This window comes from Leptinotarsa decemlineata, unplaced genomic scaffold, assembly GCF_025532065.1.
Source record: "Leptinotarsa decemlineata unplaced genomic scaffold, Ldec_3_MD MMD2_tig00026330_RagTag_RagTag, whole genome shotgun sequence".
NCBI lineage: Eukaryota > Metazoa > Arthropoda > Insecta > Coleoptera > Chrysomelidae > Leptinotarsa > Leptinotarsa decemlineata.
This window is the reverse complement of record NW_027412690.1, coordinates 9,313,089-9,336,538: the sequence shown is the minus strand read 5'-3', so window position 1 is coordinate 9,336,538 and position 23,450 is coordinate 9,313,089. Positions and strand designations below refer to the sequence as shown.

The 23,450-nt window shown below is 34.5% G+C and overlaps 1 protein-coding gene across 7 annotated transcripts in view; it reads right to left on the bottom strand.

Moving 5' to 3' along the window:
* Positions 1 to 577: 577 nt before the first annotated feature.
* The window catches only part of LOC111503217 (cubilin), a 278,475-nt gene continuing 255,602 nt past the window's right edge, over positions 578 to 23,450 (bottom strand). For 6 of the 7 annotated variants that reach the window (XM_074182953.1, XM_074182951.1, XM_074182956.1 and 3 more), the window contains one exon: positions 578 to 22,737. In XM_074182953.1, the coding sequence (XP_074039054.1) occupies positions 22,499 to 22,737 (239 nt within the window). In that variant the 3' untranslated portion in view covers positions 578 to 22,498. The remainder of the gene's footprint in view (positions 22,738 to 23,450) is intronic. The other variant, XR_012467349.1, reaches the window with a different exon arrangement.

The window sequence follows — 23,450 nt, the reverse complement described above, 5'->3', positions numbered from 1 at the left end:
AATAAGTACAGGTAGGTAATAGAGGATTTTGTTTCGCAAAATTAGGCAAGAGTTATTTTATTGCATAAATAGTTGCAGTCTGACGTAATTAACCTAAAAACACAAAATACTTACAAAAATGGCGGACGGAAGTGCCGCCATTTTGGGAAAAATCGTTTTGGCCTGTATCTCCGTAACCGTGCACTTTAGGCCCAGAATTATAGGAACCTTTTTTATAGATAATTGAATTTTCTATTTTTTTTGTTCAATACTTTTTTTCGTAGCACTTACCGTTCACGACTTATTATTACTCTTTGTTCATTAGATTTTTACCGATATCTCTTCAAATAATCGTTTAAACAATAAATTGTTCATGATAAAACTTTTGAATCGATAAATTTTCTACAACTTCTATTTGAAACTTTTTTCTCTAAAGTTGATATTTTCGAAGTTACAACGCGTTCAATGTTGTACTACCGAGTACAAGGTTATCAAGAACGAAGTATGCATAGCGTATATATATTTTTCGAAAGTCGAATATTTTGAGAAATAATTTGTTAGGTAATACTTCTAGGTTAATTGAATAATTGCAAGTCAATACAGTGGAATACACCTTTATTTACTCGATTCTAGTCGCAGTGAGCATTTTGATACAATATATATTACAGTTTGCGACCATTTATTTAAATCTTAACAGTACTTAACAGCTTTTTAGGTTAACAAATAACATATTGATGGAGATGAATATCGAAATACAATCATGTGTATTTTTTCGAGAGGAACCTCTCATAGTCGCTTCTAGAGGTTTTGCAAAATTCTATACAATAACAAAGACTCTGTCGACTCGAGAGATTCCCAAGTCCATTCAAAAAGATCATTTCAATTACCAAAATCTTCAAATGACCAAATATAAAATCAATGAAAAGTTTACATAGGTTAAGGTTTAATTTCTCACTAGTCAACATCAAATATGTGAAGTCTTTGAATAGTATATCGAAATCTAAACGGTCAACTGAAATGATTGATTTGAATGATTTTTCCACACTCTGCTATGAGTTGACTTTTCGAATTAGAATACCGTGTATAAAATTCACTAAATCATGGAATTAATATTCAATATAAAAGATTTTTGGCACAACTCATAGTGAGTATTGGATAATTCGGGCCAAGATTAGGAATTCATGGAATTAAAAAATCATTCAGAGTTGAATTTTCTGTAGGAAAAAATGAGAGATGACATTCAAACTATCGGAATTATTGGAGCATTTGGAAAAAAAATATCGTAGGAATATTTCTGTTGGATATGTTTTTGAATTTTGGTGATCACCGTAGAAGACTCTGATCCTATTTCTGAATTTTTTTCGTCTCTGGTACTTTATCAAATCTCAAGTGGATTTTCTAATATGTTATAATATGTTGTGTATTTTACGGAACTTCTACCAATTACGAAGTTATCAATATGGTTACTTAGTATGCTCGAATATTAAGTTTGAGTAAATAATAATAATCTTTTTTCTCAAAAAAAACTATAACCGTCTATGTGGTATAGAAACAATGTTTAATAGTATGCATTGAACAACAACAAAAATCAATAAGATATGAAAATAGAAAAAAATGGGTTATCAGATTCACTGATTCGTATTGGAGGATTGTATTTAATTTTTAACTAAATTGATGAATTTGTACACTGTTAATTTCTGAATAGTTTCGTTAATCTGATTTATTGTTTTATTTCGAGAGTTTTATATTGGTTTTATAGTGTAAAACATTATGTAAACTTGAGAAAGTTGAGAGATGAAGGATTTCCAATTGCATCTGTTGTATCTATCGAAATCTGCTTCAATCCGATAAAGCGGTGTCCTCTCCCCTTACACCCATATCCGTAGTTCCCCAGGGCTCAGTCCTAGTCCCTTTTCTATTCATAATCTATGTTTACGACGCCCCCTCCACCCAAAAAATCCTACAATATGCCGATAATATAATTATCTCCTCCCCCCAATACCCGCATCTCACGGACACAATCCCAAACAATGATAAACCACTTCAAGCACTGGTTCAACAAATGTCACATCAAAATAAACCCCTCCAAAACTCAAACCATCCTAATACCATTACTCGCCCCAGACTAAATAGTAACAACTTGCACCTCACACTGTTAGGAGAGAAAATTCAACTTCAGGACTTGGTATCCTACTTGGCGGTTACTTTCACGAGTATCCTCAACTGGGAGACCAACCTCGGAGAAACTCTGGACAAAGTCCGGAAAAGAGCCAATATCCTAAAGGCTCTGAGAAGCAAGCTCGGTAGATGCGACAGTAAGACTCTTTTACACACGTACAAAATGTTCATAGGACCGATTTTGAATTTCAAAGTCACGATCTACTACACGCTCCTCCAAAGACGAACCCACCGCATACTAATAACCAAGGGACGAATCCGACGGAACATCCATGAGAAGCAACAACTCCGCTGCCATCAGCACCCTCACCACCCCTTGGACACTATGTGGAGGACCTAGAAGGATACCAAGGAAGAAGCTACCGTTCCTCCCAGCCAGACTCCTGGGAGCAGTGGAAGATCCGATGGACATCCTCGAGGAGTACTCACTGGTGATCAGATAGAGGACAGCGCACGGCCTGGAACACCCTAAAGTCTCAGAAATACTTCCCCCGGCCCAACAAAAACCAGAACCCACAAGAACGATCACAGTCATGGACTCGGACCCTCCAACCAATAACGCAACTACAAATTGGTTGAAACTTTCACGACCAAGATTTTCAGTGTTACAATCTTCGTTGGGGTTTGAAGGCCGTAGTGGTTTGGAACTGTATCCTAACGTTTCGCAAGCACGAGTGGCTGGCTTCTTCAAAGGTCTAATCATCCTGAAGGTTCATCGATGATTAGTGATTTCTAGTTCGTAAGCTGTATTTATGTTGACACAGGTAGCCCGCCTTTCAAGTTGGTGCGTTATTATTCGCCGAAGTGTTATAACCTGTTACATTGTGTTGCACTGCTGCCACCTTAATACCTTTGTCAGAAGTGTTATTACCTGTTACTGTGCAGCAGTGCACCGTGGTGTAACGGGTAATAACACTTCGATCAAAGATGCTAAGGTGGCAGCAGCGCAGCGCAACGTAACAGGTAATAACAAGTGTTATTACGCAATGTAACATTTAATAACAATTATTATTACCTGTTTCATTGCGTTGCACTGCTGCCACCTTAGCACATTTCGCCGAAGTGTTATTACCTGTTACTTTGCAGCAGTGCAACGCAATGTAACAGGTAATAATACTTTGACCAAAGATTCTGAGGTGGCAGCATTGCAACGCAATGTTACAGGTAATAAACTTTGTTATTACATGTTACATTGAGTAATTGTTATTACTTGTTACATTGCGTTGCACTGCTGCCTCCTTAACACCTTTGGCTGACGTGTTATTACCTGTTACGTTACTGCAGTGCAACGCGATGTGACAGGTAATAACACTTTGACAAAAGATGATAAGGTGGCAGCAACACAACGTAATGTAACAGGTAATAACACTAGTTATTACATGTTACATTGAGTAATTGTTATCACCTGTTACATTGCGTTGCACTGATGCCACCTTAACACCTTTGGCAGAAGTGTTATTACCTGTTACTGTGCAGCAGTGCACCGTGGTGTATCGGGTAATAACACTTTGATCAAAGATGCTGAGGTGGCATTAGCGCAGCTCAACGTAACAGGTAATAACAAGTGTTATTACGCGATGTAACATGTAATAACAAGTATTATTACCTGTTTCATTGCGTTGCACTGCTGCCACCTTAGCACCTTTCGCCGAAGTGTTATTATCTGTTACATTGCGGCAGTGCAACGCTATGTAACAGGGTCAAAGATGCTAAGGTGGCAGCAGTGCAACGCAATGTATCAGGTAATAACACTTCGGCCAATAACAACGCACCAACTAGAAAGGCGTGCTACCTGTGTCAACATAAATACAGCTTACGAACTAGAAATCACCAGTTATCGATGAACCTTCACGATGAATGGACCTCTGAAGAAGCCAGCCACTCGTGCTGGCGAAAAGTTAGGATACAGTTCCAAACCACGACGGCCTTCAAACATGAACCAAGATCGTAACACTGAACGCAACTACAAACTAATGATTTTAATTTGAATTATTTGTAAAGGAACCCAACCCTGAAGAGGCATACACCTACAGCAGGCCCCCCACTTATATCATTATACTTATGTAACTTATACTGTCAACCACAAATGAATAAACATCGAAATCACAGAGAAAAATTATTTGAAAAATCTGTCCCATTTTTCTACAGCTTTATCTAATAGATCCTCAAATTTTTCATCATCTGAATTTGTAGAGATTTGAATGACTAGGTTTCTGCGAAAAACTTTATTTCATCATTTTGCTCGCTATGTTTCTCATTCTACAAAATATTCTATTTTGACTTCAGCAATGATACTTATAATAATAAATATGACCGATTTTGGAATTCATATGAGGATATTGGAAAAAAATTGCAATCCAAATTTATCCAAATGTCTTCAGTGCCATCTCTCAGACAATATATAAGTATTTTGAGATATTGGACATAACCTCTGAAGAGAGAAAAAAAGCATGGATTGTTGTCCTAATCGTTGGTCCTTACCCTTTGCCCAGAAATGGGCTACTACTAGACGATTTTTAACAAAGTGCGTCCAAAACGCAGTTGCACATAAAGTGTAGTTTGGAAGCCGCAGTGTGTTCAGAGCTGATTACCTGTCGAAATTGCCAAAAAACATTTTTGAACGATGCGATGGAATGAAATACCCGTATATACAATCAATTCATTTTGCTGGTCGGAATTTGACCGATGATTTTAAAACCTACCTAACTAGTTTACTTGAGCAGTATATGAGTGATACAATTATCGAAGGATTCAAATTAAACCAACTTTCCAATTGGGAATGGCAAAGTATAGCTTAATTTTTTTTAATCAATTTGTTACCAGATTATAATGATATAGCAAACTATGGATTTTGAAAGTGGGCTGATAGTATTCAAGGCCAGTAGCGCTTGAAATGTTTTCTTCACTGAATGAATCACGAAGTGAAAAAAATATATTGAAATTCTGCAGAACTCATGCAATAGTTTTTCTTTCAGTTTACTAGATGAAAGTTTTCGTGAAAAATCACCAAATTATTTTATCGTTGTTGCATTATTATTATTTTCTAGCTACAACTTGCAATGTAAGAGTCTTAATATTCCACATAACCTATAAATAATAAATGTCATTTTTATGAGAAAAAGTTTTTTCGTCATTATCAGATAATTTTTGAAGAACTGTGAAAAACATATGAATTGTTACGTATTCTGATATGGTAAGATCATAATGATTAGTTGAAAATTAATAAAAAAATTATGATTATTAAAATTCAATAAAAATTGACTCAAACCTATTTGTGACAACTTTTCAAGTGGTACATTTTCAGCTCAGTTTATTAGAGAGTAATAACTTTATACTAGATAAAATCATATATGGCTCTGAATGATCCAGAAGTCTTTTGTTTTTCAAATATAATCTCAACAGCTTCATTTGTTAGAAGACGAATAAAATTTTTCTGGCTCTGAATGCAGAATATCTTTTCCATTATTTATAACAAGGACATGATATTTTTTACTTTTTTTCATATTGGCTTGATAATCAGAATCAAACAAATAGCAAACAATGCAGAGTTTTTGTATTAAAATTTATCCAATGGATACCAAAAAATACCCACATTTATCTATGGTTGTTATAAGTTTTCAAGAATTCACATGTAATTTATTCTCATCAACCTCATTTCCCTGGAAATTTTATTACAAATTTCTCACCTATTTTATTAATTGGACAATTTCGCTACACATGAAACAAATTTGGCCTTTTTTTGGTTCATTAACGGAAACTAGGTGCATAATTGGCAATCAGGTATAAACGAAAAACTTAGACATCACTGAATTTATCTAACGCCTCTTAAATTACGTATTTATTTTGAAAAATAATTCGACCTATGAAATTAATTCTCTTAATATGCTCTGTATAAATGAATTTTTACAAATGTTCTACATATGCATTATTATCGTGATCATTGAATATCGTGTTGATTTTTTTATCAAACAAAATTTCTTAGTAATTATTGTTCTTAATTATTTCTTAATTATAACCCATCAACCCCATATGTTCAAGAGTATTGAATAATTCGAATCCTTCAACAGTTTTGTTTTTTTTTTTTTTCAGTGATTAAATCAATAGAAATTGAAAACTTTGAAGAAGGACGGATGAGTTTGAATTTGGAAAGAGTATTGAAAAAATGGTTTCATAGAACCGGTTAGATCCTAGTATCATTTGCTTTTGGAAACAGTAACTACGATTCCTGATCGTAAGTTTCCAACAAGTGGATTATTAACGATCAATAGGACTTAGTTCAGGTGTGTCGTTAGTGGAAGTTTGGAAAATTGAAATGCTTTCTAACATTTTGAAGTGACGATAGCCTCGAAGAATGTTGGAATTTTGACAGGTAACCGAAGTGAGTGAATTATATTAATGTAAATGACAGAGACCCTGTACCATCGGTACCGTCATCTACTCTGCAACTGCTGTATAGATATACATACAATATATACTTTATATAAATATCTATCGCGAGTAGATAAAATTTAAAAATAATGATATATCCTAATTAACAAAGTGTATTTTCGTGCGTGTTCTACAGCAACCGATCTACATTGTATTACAAAAAACGAATGTAACTTGGATGAATTTCTGAATGAATACATATCGAATATAACGAGTCTCTACCTCAATACTTCATCGTTATGATTTGATTACTTGGGTGGAATTCGGATATTTTTTGAGCTTTGGTGCATTCAAATGCTCTGAACATTACGGACACACAAAAAAAAATAATTTTTGAACACACTGAACCCTTACTTGGGGGAAATACTATTCATGATAATAATATTAGATTTATTCTCGATACTATAGTAGTTTTCTCATTTGGACTAGAAGTCTACACATTCCACAATGCAATTCATACAAATTACCGACCTCGATTGTTAGAGATTACTTAAGTTTTTCGAAAATGAATTCAACAGTTTCATGGATTCATGTTTGTCTTTCAAAAAAAAATTTCATTGTTTTTGTTTATTGATTTTCAGGGGTTCCTGCAGGATTATTTGTTGTCCTTTATTTTCTGAATGAACTATGTCGTAGTTCACGTCGTGGTAGCTTTTCAAAACTTCTTTTGTGTTCGAAAATTCTGGTTTTGAAATTTCTGAATGTGCTTCCAATATAAACTTTTGGCTACAAGCCACATTTTAGCTCGTACAAACCCGATTTGTAGTCCTTGTCGACGTTGGATTTGTTGTTTTTTATATGCCTACTTAAGGTGTTATCAGTCTTGTATGCTATGTGGATGTTCTGTTCAATTAGAGGTCTATTTACCTTTTCTGATGCCTTCGACTTGTTTGAATAGTTTTTTGTTGAGGATATAATGAATTATGTCCGAATTCAAGTTGATCGTTAGTCCATTATATTAAAATAGATGTGAGTGAATAACAACTTCAATCCGCACATGAATAATCGTATTCTCGATGATAATAGTAAAACTTTCAGAACAAGAACACATACAAAAAAGGCACCAGAAAAGATAAATTGACTACTAGTTGAACATAACATCATCATAGCCTTAGCATATAGTTAAAAACAACATCGACATCGACAAAAAGTTCATATTGGAAGGAAATCTAGAAATGTCATAACCAGAATCTCCAAACAAAATAAGTTTTAAATCAAAGCAACCTTTGTAAGCTATCTATTGGAAAACAACCACACTTCTATAAAAATTATGACGTACTACATAAAAAAATCAAGAACAAAAACTTAATTTGTTGGAATCCCTGGAAATTAAAGAATATTAACAGTCAAATTTTTTATTGAACGACCTGCAAGAAGTGAATCTCTCTGTCAAATTTATTTTCATGAAGAATTTCCTATAGCAATGTGTCACAGGAAGAAGGATCATGTTTCTTAGAGCTTTAAGACTTCACTCAATTCCTCTGAGAAAGTTTCAAAATACTCACACTATGAAAGTAATTTCAAGGGCAGCGCATGCCTAGCGAGAGAATGTTATTTAGGTACCTATTTAGTTCTATTAAACAATTCAATCATGGACAGTAACGCTACCTCTTAGCAACAAGCGGAAATACCCTATTATTTTTGTCAAGAACAATAGAATTTTCCACGCGATTCGAGTCTAGACTAGAACCTTCCTAATCGATATAAAAGTGCGTCGACGCGACGTGAGTCTGTTGAGACGAGTAATCGAAGCAATACGGTCGGATAAGGATCCTAGTTGTACTGCGAAGTAGTGTTCGTTCATGAAAATAAATAAGAACAAACATCACACGAGACTTACGAATGAACATCTCCAATCAATTCTTAAAATAATTACAACGGATATGATACCTGACATCAATGAGCTTGTCAAAAACAAGTGAAGTCAGGTACCTGAATCCTCGAACTCCAAATAGTAGGGGAGCCCATGATGCAAAATGGGGATTTACTCGAGCGTCATAGAGACATATTAGGTTGCAAAGCTTAGATGATAAGAAGAAAAAAATGTTATATGATATATACCTTTTCATCGGTGGGGGAAGCAGCTTTAGACTTTTAAATATGTAAAAAAATACTGTTGCATGGACATACTCGAGCGCGTCAGATATTGATAGCATCAATGTCCTACGTATTTTCAATAATGTTCGTATTTTAATCTGATCGTTTGCATGATGCGGGTGGTTGTATGTAAGGGTTTGAAGTGAAAAGAAAAAAATAATCAAGCGCGTCAGATTTTCTAAAGGGGTGTTAAGTGCAACAAAAAAAAGCTCTCATTCAATAATCTGACGATTTCGATCTAACGCAAACTCACGGCCATTATTATAATGTGCAAAAAAAATTCATCATTTTGAAATACTCAAGCGCGTCAGATTAGGATATATATGGTTCATCTTTATTTTCTAGACGTGCATTCTCATAATCTGACGAGTATCTAGAGGGATTCGCCTAATCTGACAAATTTTATTAGAAAATAATTTTAAAAAAATGTCCACAAAAATTTAATTTTTTATAATCAATTGAATAATTAGTCTTTGTGATCAGCTGTGATGGCGTCATGGCAACAGAATTCAAAGTGGGGACGGAGTGAGTAAGTAATAAATAGAGAAAAAGTGAAAGAGGAATAGAGACTCGGAGAGGAAAATATAGGTATCACACAGCTGCACGCATTAAACTTTATCGACGAACTTTTGTTATTTCGGCTTGCGGAAATCGTCAGATTATATGTATCGTTATCCTTGAATTATTTCCTTCAAATTAAAAAAAATTAACTGCGCTCGAGAATGTCGAAATGACGTTATTTTTTTACAACTTTGCTGCCCTCCCCTTTCTTTACGTCACTCTCAAATTGTCAGTTTACTGGAATATAAACTTTTTAGCATGTAATTAACTCACCCTACCTTAATCTGACGCGCTCGAGAATTTCTGATGATGAATTTTTTTCACTAATCTGATCCTTCATCCTTCACTAGCTGACTTATATATGGGGCTCTTATATGGTGGAGGTATTTAACCGGGTACAAGGTATCCCCCTGGTATCCCCCTGCCGCGCTTTAGTAAATTTCGAAATCCCCGCTTGGGCTTCCTTATTAAAATAATTACCCTCTTCTACAACTTTGATATTATTTTTAACAACCTTTTATTATATACTATCGGTAAAGTGGTGCCAGTTCAATTGGGAGAGCTACGGTTGTAATGAAATGCCATAAGAAATAAATATTTTTGTGAAGATCTGAATTGTCAAAAACATATGAATGCTGTGTACTTTGTCACCACAAAACATAGTAATGTACTGTCAATCCTCTTTGATCATTGTATTGAGTAGGTCATAGCTTCTGCAAATTTGCAAATAAGGACTGGTTCCAAATAATCAGATCAAATATTTATGAAGAAAACACACTAAAGTTTAACTACATAAACAGTCTTCTGAAATCTCGTCATTCAACTTCATTTTGTTGATATCGTCATTGTTTATTCAAATAATCTTGAATGATAGTCACTTAGTTTCCTCATATTTATGGAAGAATCCATCAGAACTAAACCAAATATTCAAAGAAATAAGAAACCTATCGCGTATATTGAAATTTGAAATCTGATGACGTTTGCATTGGATTCAGCTAGGTAAATGAATTTTTTACGCTTGAGGAAGCTATTGAATAGCAAAACACGTGTCGAGGTTTTTGTAAAACCCTTTATAGTGGAAATTATACAATAAACTATATTAATGAGTTTCAATATTGATTTTCATCAAGTATCTGCCAGTTTATAGGACATTAACTAATCTTGAATGATTCACCCAGAAGTAAGGTTTGCAAAGCGCTACAAAAACAGAACTTACAGTCTGTCCATCGTATAAACTAAATATGTTCTGGTTTTCACTCTATGCTGTCATTTGGACATATTCTGTTTATGAACAGACTGGATGCGAAAGATTGTCACAAACGTCCATGAGTGTTGTGAACGTTTGTGAAAATCATCTCATCATTCTGAATAATCAGTAGTGGCTCAAAAATAGAATTCCTTCTGGAGACTTAACAGTTGCGATTTCAGGAAAATAAATTGTGGTTGAAACTCGTTTTACATTCATGTCAAAAATTCATCTCCATAAAAAAACCGTAACAACATTGCAGTGACAATACTGGATTTTAGTTAAGCCTAAATTTTATTTCACTGGGAAAAAACACAATAACTGCCGGAAGACTTCAATATCAATAACAAAAAATATCTAAGGTGATGTACTGTTTTTGGTGTTCAATGTTGAAATTCACATGTGTTTCTCAGTGATACATCAAACAATTTTTTTTGATACGGAATAATATTTTTCGAATTGTTGCAGAATCGGACAAATCATTATGATCACTGCGTGTAATATGATGTTCCAATTTCAGTAGCTTATGAATATTTTTGGGATATTGAGCATTTATTGATTTTCGATATTAAACGCAGTGTCACTAACAAAAAGTAATTGATTCCGCTATATATGTCCAGTTGCTGTGTTATTTCACAGAATTTATTTATTATACACATATTTCTTTACGATCATAGTTTACATCAGCCGTAAATTAGGCAGCTAGTTTTTTGAACGTATTTTGCTTTCAACACAAAATTATCGATTTTGCACATTCAAGATCGAAACTCTTTGGTAATTTGGAAAGAATTTTTACAACAACTGATCGGGAAGACATTTCACTGAATCGGAATGATTTACCAAAGATTTCCTTTCTGTGTATACTCAGTTAAATTCATCGAAAATTGTCTCTCACTAGAACTGTATAAAACATTGAATCATATAAAAACCAACAAATTCCACGATTTTGTGATACAAACTATCCAAAAAATCTTAAAACACATTGAAACTAACACAGAAGTAACCTCATAGAATTTAAACTTTACAGAACAAGTTCGCTAATAGAAAAAACAGTTGTGGAACAATAGTCAGTGAATTGGATGGTCGGTCATCTCTTGATTGTTAAATATATTTTTGCCCCGTGCATGGATTATAAAAAAATTAAACTGTTTCGTATTTCTTTATTTGCTGAAATCAACAAGATGCAAATTACTTAATCACTCACATGAAGTGATAGTAGCAGAGTAGGGTAGGACATTTATACAGTGTCATCCCCAAAGTATGCACCATATGAGAAACTTATTAATTAAGGGTTTTTCGACAAAAAGTTATTCTTGATAAAAGTTTGTGCATCCCCTGAAACTAAATATGCACCAAGAAAATACAGTACAACACACGTAATATACGAGGAGCCTTCAAATATTTGATTTTTGTGACGAGAAATCTCAGGAAATGTTATCTGGAAATGTTGTTTAGCATTGAAAAATACATCTAGATTTGGCCATGGCCATCTAAGTGAAGTTTTATTTTTGTACCCATTTTTTTATGGGGACTACGAAAAACAAAAAACGATAAATAGACAGCATCCTGTATACAACGGTCCATTTTAAAAGCCTGTAATATTACAAATCACACAACTGTCGTGTCAACCACGGTCAATTTTTTTTGAAAAGTAAATTAATTTTCAAAGTTTTTAGTGCAAAGTTATTTTTATTTTTTGTTATCACCGAAAATTACTCAAAATTATACAGTACTGTGACAAAAACCTAATATTCAATGATATCAAATCACAAAACATCAAAATAAAATAGGTATTTCTGAACAAACTCATTTATTTCCTGGAGATTTTCTTGTCCAAAATAATTGTTTTGAGTTAAATCAGATCAGTCGTGAATGGATCGCACGCGAGCTGTTGCCAACTTCTCTACTGTCGACGACAGAAACTCCAAAGACCCAGAATGATTTGGATACATCCAATCAACGCAATGAAGCAGGAGATTTTTACACGATTCAACCAGAACTTAGACGGATGTCGTTTGCTTTTTTTGATGAGCTCCTAGACAAGGTGAAGAATAGTATTCAGCTCGAAGATACTAACATGAGGATCTGACTTCTGGTTGCAATGTTAGATCGGTTGCAGACAGCACTGAATAATAACTCCACGTCGTAGTCTGCCATGATGACCAGTGGGAAGAGAGGGAGAATTGTTCTCACTTCTGTTGTGAAAGCCCCCACTCGTCCTTTTACATTTTGAGAAGGATACGTGGCTCTCCTGCTCATGGTGCAGGGGACGTGAGAGCTCTTGATTCTCGAGACGTTGAGGCTGCCACTCTTCGTTTGGAAGCTCCATTGAACTTGTTGCATTTTGACGCTAGGAGCCTTCCTCTCTCTCGGGAGTGAGAGAGTGAGCTCCCCGTGGAAAAGAGGCCTGAAAGAGGACGTATGCCTCTCTAGTCACAGGCAATTTTGGTGAAATTATTAACAAGTGTGAATCACTATATTCGTGTCACGTGCCAGTGTGGTGATGTCTGCAGTGTGCTGTGTAATATCCGCTGTAAGTAGACCCACTATGATTCGAATGTCCATATAGATTATAAAGACAAGAAGGCATATTGTCTGCTGCATAATTGCTCATATCCAATATCCTAGAGGAAATTCTATGGCAACATTCAACTTGTCTCTGAATCTTTCCGTTAGAGAGAATCTTTTGAAATGAACTACTAAAATACGGGAAAACCTATGAATTAATAGAGACTTTGTGCATTTTCTTCACTTCTTGCAACTCGAACACGTCGGTTTTTCATGTCCATCGAAAGTTTCCTAGCTTGTAAAAGAATCCAAGCATTGTGACAAACTCAATCAGCCGGTTCCTCATGATATAGGAAGTGACAAATCCCAGAAAGGATCGAAGGTTACTGATCAGTGTTCAAAGTGTGTGGACTTCATCGTGGATTTCAATTGACAGACGAAATTATCTAGAATCTTAGATATTCTATCAACGTCAACAAGTACCTTCTAAAAGATAACGAAGGAACTTCTGGGCGTCTTGATGCGCATGTCCCATGAATCGAGAGGCAAATCTTTGAATCTGACTTTTAAAATAGGCAGTGTTTATTACTTTATCAGATGAAACTCCTGACCACAATTCCTTGATAACTTCTGCGAACGCTTTGATTAAACCACTCCTCATACTAGAAACACTAGTATTGATATCTTTCGTGTATTTATCCTTTTTCAAATATTCCAGTAACCATCCCGTGTTTGATGAACATCGGATTACACAGTTCATGAAACAGGCGTTGCCAATATTTTTCAACCCATGAAGACCAAAGGTTTTGATTGTAGAATGTCTCACTGGTTTTGTTGTAGCTGTTGGTAATCACAGTTGCGATGATCCTCCCCATCATTTGACCATCGGTATGAGGAATTTGAAGTTGAACTGCTCGAAACTGAATTGGATAGATTCATGGTAGATTATTCGAGTTTGTGAGACGATGGCAACTTCAGAACTTGTTCAAACTTCTCTGTATCTTCTGAGAAAATTGGGACATGGTCAATTTGCTAAATCAATTTTGGGTGAATCACAGGAAATATTTGATTCGTGAGGTCAGGAATATTTCATCCAATTTTTGAGTAGATAGAAGAGTACTCAGTACTGATGTGGCATTGCCCCTTTGACTGGTCATACTGATTCTTTGAATTAAAAATGAATTGGCTCGGTTGTCATTGGTAAAGTTCGTCATTCTTCTATCAATTTCTTCCTACAATTCATAAGCATGAAATCCAAAAAAACACCAAAGGTTTCAATCGCAACAGGAAAGAAACAATAGGAACTTAGCAAAGTGGAGCATATCCGAAACTTTGTTTTTCTGCAATCACAGCAGCTGCACCACTAGAATTAGACTTTGCGATAATGTGTCTACGCAGTGACACAGTTGCAGCTTCACACAGTGATGTTAAATGTGACTTTTTTTCTATGGATTTGGAAATTAGAGAACTTCATTCTGGATTTTAAACTATTTTTTGGGCTTATGACCTACCACAATCTGGAAAAATTAAATATAAATCAATAGAGAATCTGCTGATGTGTAGTAAAGGGGCAAACTGGAAAGTTACTGCGTAATATAAACTACTGGGAAGTCCAATTGTCGTATTCATGAATTTAGCCTACAAATTGAAAACAAAAATAATTGAAAACATTTAATATTGATACATAGCTTTCTTAAGTTGTTACCGGTTCGGAAAAAATCCTTCTCCGTTTCCAAAACCTGTAATCACTATAAAGAAGTCTCGTCTTAAACTGCGATATTTCTAGTTCGATTTGATACAAAAGACTTATGTCAAAAGAAATTAGAAATATGAAATGTCAACCACTTAGGCGCCATCCATAAATTACGTCACACGTTAATGGGTGGGGAGGGTATCACCGTAATGTGACAGTGTCACAAGGGGCAGGTGAGGGGGGGCAAAAGCTTTGTGACGTCACATGTTAAAACTTAAAATACCGAAACATGAAATTTATATGTGAATAAATAATTTAAAAAAATTTCAGACTTGATCTATATTCATTAATGTTCCTGACGTTTGAATTCGAATTGAAAATAAAGTGCCTGATTTACTAGTAATAGCTAATATAAAGGAATGGGTCCAAAGCCTGTTGACAGAAGTTGGATTAGTTTTTTTATCTTTAATTAACATAATTAGTCGCTTATTGTTTCCTAACTAATCGGTTGTTCTTTCTGTTATGAGAAATATTTGATTTTATTTTGATTTTATTGAAGATTATCTAATAATAATGAGAAAAAAAATGAAAATAACTGTTCTCTTCGGATTATTTTTATTAAATGCATTAGTTTGTAAAACATGTGACGTCACATCAGGGGGTTCTAAAAATGTGACAACCTGTGACAAGTCGGGGGATCTGAAAGTTCTAAAATTCATGTGACGTGTTTATGGATGGCCCCTCAAAAAAGTTAAGTATCAATAATAAATTTTTTCAATTTGTAGACAAAATTAACGACGACGACCAGTTACTAATTGGACTTTCCAGTTCATATTACGCAGTAAGTTTTCGTTTGAAGAATATTCATTCTGGAATTTTCGAGAAACCAAATGTGAATACTTCTTGTACTATCTGTGGATGAACACTTTTTTTTTATTTGTGAAAGTGACAATTGGGATAAAAATAAATAGAAAAATATAGAATCTGAAGTCTCCACTATATGCTTACTTCAACCTGAAATAATTTTTATGACAAGAAAAAATTCTAGGACGAAATTTTTTTAATTACAATGCACTTGAAAACGGCCATATTTTAATTCATATTCACCAACAATTCACCAAGAAGTATGCCTTAGAGGAGTTTCTTGGTGATTCGTTCTCATTTTTGAACCAAAAAATGGCTAATAATCCATAAAATTACTACTTCAATATGAATAAACCATATTGATAACTTTTTTTCCTGAGATGCCCTGTAAAACTGAAATCATAGCTAACAATGCAAGAGATGAACCACATAAATTCAAACGTAGTCTCAATTTAACTGAGCATATTTTAAAAATACATTTACATCTAGTACAAAGTATATATTTTTCGAAAGACATTTTTCCTTTGAAACAAAAGTGCTTACAGTTCTTTTAGAACGATAATTGCACAAATGTCCACAAGAACTAATAATGACACTAATAAAAGTCCAATAGTTCAGTCATCTATCAGTAATTGTAACAACACGGGGATCATAGACTTCTGCCCCCGTTCGCTAAAAAGCAAGGTATTTTTTATTAACTCGGCAGTAGATTTTTCTTGCATTTCTCCTCGTCTACACACCAGGAAGATTGGATATTCGTTGTAAAAATAAAATCTAGAGCACCCCTGATTGAATTACAATGAACAAAGAACAACATTTTGTACGTCGATGGAGAATGTTTTCCTCTGCAGGTGCGCTGTGCATTTCTACCTAGTATTGCAGCTTATCGAGGTGATTTTTTTTTAACGGAATATTCCATCGACGTACAAAGGATACGATTTCGAAATGTCTTCGGTATTGTGTCTTGTCTTTCAATTTTTCTGCTCGCACGGTAACTTAGCTATTGTCTGCTTTATTATACTCCACACTAACATTTATATTCATTTTTGTTTAACACGTTTATTTAAATTACTATTTATTGTTTAATACTGGGTTATCGGTTAAAAATATTGATTCTTTTGCGCGACTCCACTTTTTACCGAGGCCTGACAAACTCTCCCAGCTGCCAGCAATACACAACGGTTGATTGTCCCACCTAACAACTGATTGTTTCGATTTTGAGAGGATTTCGCCATTTCATAGGTTTTTGCGATTAATGAATTGAAAATTGAAAAATTTTACCTTTCTCATGGAGCCTACATTACGTAATGTGAATATTCTTATCGAATATAACCCGTTATATAAGTATAGTAGAAACAAAACACACATATGTCATTTCAAAAAACATTAAAAAGATAGGATTTGAAATCGGAGCAAATTCGCACATAAGATACTCTTGAGACACCTTGTATTACAGAAACTCCAATTCACCGTTTTCCTCTAGACCAGTCTTTCTCAAAGTGGGCGATAACGCCCCCTTGTGGGCTCTGGAGGCTAATAGGGGGGCAGTAAAGGGCATAGAGAAGATGGAGAGGCATTGAAGCGGTTTAGGGGGACGATGGCTAATTTAAAAATGTTGTTTTTGCTTTAAACACAAACTTTACCGTTTGTGCTTAACGCGCGTTTCCTCGTGTAACGCCATCTAGGGGACTAGACAGTAACTATTTCCTGTCCGATAGTTGTCAAACTATACAATAGATGGCGGTAAGCTTCAATGCGAAGCGAGAAGTTTCTAGTCTCCATTCTCGGAAGTACTAGGCCCGCCCGCTGCCTCATATAAAAGCGCGAGCGCCATCCAGCCAGTAATGTCATTCGACGATATTACGAATACAGGTGAATTTAGTTAGCGACTAGCTAGGTGAAGTGCTATACGTGCGGTGGTGAATACTGTGAGTGGTTTCATTAGCAAGTTTTTGAAAATCGATTCTTTACTTCGGCATTTTTTAAAACAAAATTATGTCGGAAGCAAAAAAGAAGAAACGGTGGTATAGCGCGGAATATATAAAATATGGATTTATTGAAAATTCCACAAATCCATCTTGGCCTATGTGCCTTCTTTGTCAAAAAACATTTTCGAATGAAGCGATGAAACGCTCAAGGCTACAAGATCATTTGAATTGAATGCATTAAGATAAAAAAGACAAAAGTGTGATTTATTTTCAAGAACTGGAAAAGAAACATTGTTGTCGTACGTGAGGTTTATTAAAAATGAGAAAATATATCAAGAACTACTATTTGCCAGAAATTTAGAGACGGATACAAAAGGAGGAACCATACACTGGAAAAATGTTGTGATGAGAAAGAAATTCCACTGAAATAACTGTCTTACAATCTATTTGACTCTGTAATAGAGAAAACAAAGATATAGAATTACACGACAACCTCATCACTTCAAAGAATGATATTGCGTATTTGACAGACCTGTATAAACTATTTAATGATGTCAATCTCCAACTTCAACTACAACGACTTGAATTTGCTGCTTTTCTAGCCAGATTGCTCTTATACAAGAATAATATCTGCAGACGTGAGTTTTGCAATTTCCCTAATTTGTCAGCAGTATCCTTCAACAACGACGACGTGCTTGTTTACTGCCAACATTTGGAGAACCTCCACAGTGACTTCGCAGAACGATTTCAAACGTTACACATTGGAATTGAGTCCCTACAAAAAAATTGCAGAAAATGCCACAAGAAGCAATAACCTAAACTTGTGTGAAACTGGTAGCAGGTGACTAAAAGGTCCTCAGTTTCTTGAACTTGAAGAAGACAGATGGCCGTCTCAAAATGACCAAAAGTCTCTGGATACATTAGAAGTGAAGCAAATCAATTCAGATCTGAAACAGGTTTTATCAAATATGAGGAGATTTTGGTCATGGTTGAAGTTACTTCGAGCAACAGCTCACTACGAAACGGAAGAACAGTTGATTCATCTAGCAGAATATATAAACTTTCGCCGATTTTAGATGCTGAAGGAGTTTCGAGGTTGGAAAGCAGAGTAGTATACTCTAACGATATAGGCACAGACATGAAATTTCCAATTATAATAGACCCCAAAACTATCTCAACAAGTTGCTAATTTTTCTTTAGCACTGCAAAGCAGCGCATAATGGCCAAGAGTATGTGGTGAATGAGCTTCGACAGCGATATTGGATTCTCAATATTAGGTCCGCCGTAAGAAGTTCTTGGAGCTACTGTCAGTGGTGCAAAAATAAAAGAGCTCAGCAAGTAATTCAAGAAATGGCACCCCCTACCGAGTCCTCGTTCAACTTCTTTTGTCAGACCTTTCACCATAGTAGGTATGGATTAGTTTGGACCAACGCAGGTGTCAAATGGTCGCCAACGATAGAAGAGATACGAGGTACTTTTCCCTTGCATGAGTACTCGTGCAGTCCATCTGAAAATTGCTCAGTCATTAAGTACCGACTCAGCTATAATGGCAATAAGAAGACTCATCGGACGAAGAGGGTGTTCTAAAAAATAATGTCTGACAATGGGATAAATTAATGAGGTGCCGATAAAGAACTAAGAAAGTCTCTTGAAGACTTTGATCCAAATCAAATCACTTCTGAACTGACCACCGACAGTATAGACTTTAACTTTACTCCACCAAGCTGAAGCTTTAACACCAAACCATTTTTTATTTTTTCATTGAGTACTTTAAGTGTAGCACAAGTTGTAGGAAAGTTTCAAGCAAATGACTTGTTCACAAGGAAACAATGGCGAAAATCTCAATTGCTCGCTGAACATTTCAGGCGTCGTTGGATCAAAGAATATTTGTCGGTATCAACCAGAAGAACAAAATGGTGCATCACCCACAAGGTGGAGACATGGTGATTAAAGTCGGCAGCCAGTTCTTGAGAAATACTTGGCCCAAAGGTGTAGTTACTGCAACATATCCAGGTGCAGATGGCAATGTACAAGTGGTCAATGTAAAAATAAATATTGGTACATACAGAAGACCTGTTACCAAACTTTGTCTTCTAGATGTTGATGAACATGAAGAATAGTGATGAATAAGATTTCATCAGTGGGAGGGAGTGTTCCTGAGGAAGTTTAATTGTTATTTTTCTATCTTGTTCATTTAATTTTATAGTATGTTTGTGTCAATGTTACTGTTTAACCCTGTATAAAAGACAATTGGGAGTGTAATTTGTAAATAAAAAGTTGTTGTTGACGGTACGAAAAAATTATCCTCCCGTTTCTTCATATTAAACAAACCCAAAGTCTTGACCAAGTCGAAAAGTAAAACCAAGTCAGATACAATATACAACCTGCAAAAATCAAAAAACAGGAGTTGACTTTCACTTCAATACCTATTTATGAATGGAAAACCAAAAAAAACAGTCAATATAAACACTCCAAAACGAGTCTATCTGAAATAACTACTCTCATTTAGAAATATTAATGTACCCAGTATTTAACTATTCATTACAAATCAGTTCGCCGAACATTCATAATGAAAACAAGCAGATTCATTAATGAACTAGCCACATGAAATATTGAATCAAAGAGGAAACTCATTTGACCGGAAAGATTCTTTTCAATCATGAATATGAACTTTTGAAGATTCAAATAACTTGTTTCAAATTGAAAATATTAGTGGATTTTTTATTTCATTTATATTGAGTGTATATTGATGAAATTCGTTCATTATATTATTTTTCATGATAGCCCCCATTTAAAAGTGACAAAAATAAATTTTCTCCGTTTGCAAATATGTACTTCAAATCTGAAACATTTTACAAAGCTATTACTATTATTGTCAACCTAGATTGTACGAATTCTATTCAATTCACAACGAAATAGGAAATACTCTGTTTTTTCCTCTAAAATAATTTTTGATGACATTTCTGACGAATTTTTTTTATATTCTGCGTTTTTTGTCAAAATTTCAATCTCCTCTCAAAATCGAAAACTTCCACGAATATCTTTATCTCAGAAAGCCGCCAAACACTTTGGCAGTAATAGTTAAAACTATATAACATGTATAATAGGCCAATATTACAGTTATCAATAACATTGTTTATTTATCAAAAAAATCATATTCGAATCGCCAGGTTGAATTAGTGAATCTTTATGTTTAAATTAGTGCTACCATTTTGGTGAGAATCGAAACCAGTTGATGTAATTCAACGATTTAGAAAAAAATATAGATATATTATCCAATTATTCAAAAAATTAAATCACAAAAATGCAAGCATAAATATACAGGGTGTCCAGTAATCAGTGGATAATAAGAAACTATAGCTTGGTCTATCCTTGCCTCGCTTATGAAAAACAATTCAAAATAGTTTTTGGAAAAGTTTTAAATGTCTTCAATTTGACCCCCCTCTTCGCCCCAAATTTCAATAGTTCTATTATCTATTTCCTTTTAACAAATTGTCCTATGTTTCCGGGTTTATCAGCTGTGGTCTGCAGGGTTTTATACTTGCAGTACAAGAATTGCATTTACTTATGAGCTTTTTGAGTGACTTCAGCAGGAAAAAATTGCAAAGATTCAGATCTGGAGATTTTGGTGGTCAACCAATCGGGTGTAGGCCGCCGATTCATCATCTGGAAAATTTGAATTCAAATATTTGCTCAAGTTTTCTGCAAAATATGCTGGGCATCCATTATTTTGTGGTCCAGCCTTTGTCGTATCTATGGAGGTGCTTTGAAAGGTAGGTGAGCCGTGATTAAAAAAAACTTTATGAAAACGTCTGGGATTTGTAAAAGACACGATCATTTCGAACATCCATTGTGATTATTAAAAATCCTCATGAAACATTGATATACAGATGACTATGATTCATTTGTATTTTCATTTGAATATCGAGAATCTTCGAAAATTCAATAACAATCAGTCACAGTCTGATAGCAATATCTGAAATTCTATAAAAAAATACCATTCGAGAATCTGTATTGAGCAAGTGACTTTTGAAAGCACAATATCATATCCTCCTTACATTTATATTTCACCATGAATGGTTGAAGTTTGAATTAGAAAATCAATTACAAAATTATTTGAAGTGAATCAAATATAGTCATCGAATTGAACTAAAACTTGTAAAAATGGTATGGAAGCATTATTTAGATATTTAATGAAGTATTTTTTAAAAGAATTGGGCATAGGTATATATAGCTGTAGTTATAGGATTACATAGTGGTTATCAGGCACCTTGTATATCATGAAAAAATTATTTTTCCTGAAAAAAAGAGGCATAAATATGAATTCTCAAAAGCATTGAAAATATTGAAAGAAATTGATGTTAATCTTTTTTTTTATCAATGAGAGCTTATATTAAATGAATGAGAAGTATAATAACTCCAAAATAACAAATAACAAAAAACAAATCAGAAATGAGAAATGCTGAGGGAAATTAAAGGTCAGAAAATATGTTTCGTTTATTTTTTGAATAGAAGTATTTTGCAGCGTGATACATTCATAAACGTAATTAACTTTTCTCATCCCATTTGAGATAAACCTATAACTCACGATAGATTAAATTTCAAAACCACTTTACACCGATAAAATTGAACAAAATTATCACTGTGATGAAACATTTTGTGAACCCAAAATAGTTCAATTTCTTTCAATTTCATTTATTTTTTATTTATTTTCTTAATTAGAAATGAACTGGAAATGAAAAATACTGAGAGGATTCCAGAACAATTGAGAAGCAAACCAACAGATTTCTATGATCAGGTGAAATCTTTCCAATATTTGAAGTCATTGAAATCCATCAAAGGTTTCAAATTCCCATCGACCCCCAGATCATTACCAACCCCCAAACAACTTCGACCGCGTCACTAATTCAACCCATTAGAAACTTTGTCGTTTTGACCCTGTTTTCTCGAAAATATTGCTGACAGCTTGAGAGCCCACGCGAGGTAACGTTTCGAAAGTGGCGTCTTCAACCATCATCAGACACTGTCCACGGACGCGAAACGTTCACCTAATTCTTCGCAAAAGTGAATCGGGGGCTGACGTGAAGTCCCTGGGACGGCTGGGACGTGGAGCGAGCGTCGTAGATCCCTTCTTCGACGCCTCCTTCTCTTTCTGTGACAGATGATGCAGAGGAGGACTAACGTGAGCAAAATGGCGGCGACGGCGATCACCCACGAGGTGCGGATGTGCTCTCGAGGTTGTTCGTCTGTGGTGCCTGCAAGAATATCGTGACGTGATTTCGTGGTTTTGTGTCATTCTGGAATTATTCGTTTTGATTTTACGGTGGATATTAAGGTGGATGGACGCCACTGATACATTTCTATGACATGCTTCAAAATCATATTTTGTATAGAGATGGAAAACTTGACATAAGTGTTTGGAGTGTCATAATTTAGGCTGTTCCAAAATTTTTTTTCTGATTTTATGAGTCAAATTCAAATTGTGATATCTCAGGGAATACTTATTGAATTTTTTACTAGTTCGGACTCCCATTGTTTGATATGATTCTGATTCGAGATCTATGAAAGAACAGATAAAATGAGAATGAATAGCTCAAAATATCAATTAGATTAAGCAATAAACTGTGAAAGTAAAAATTAAAAGATTAGAAATATTTGAAATAGAAATTATTATATCTTTATATATAAAAAAATAAGAAAAACCAAAAAATCAATAGAAAAATATAAAAAAAACAATAAATTTCCAAGATTTCAAACCAACGTATGTTTCAAAATGGTTGACAATGTTTCGTGGTGTATTTCATCAGTTCGGACCGTTGTCTAATAATATATAAATTGATTTGAAATCCCTGAAAAAAAAAACACCGAAAATAACAATTTTATTAAACAATAAACTGGCATTATAAAGAAATAATATACAAGCAACAACAAAAAAAAAATTGAGATATCAATAAAAGCTGAAAATTGA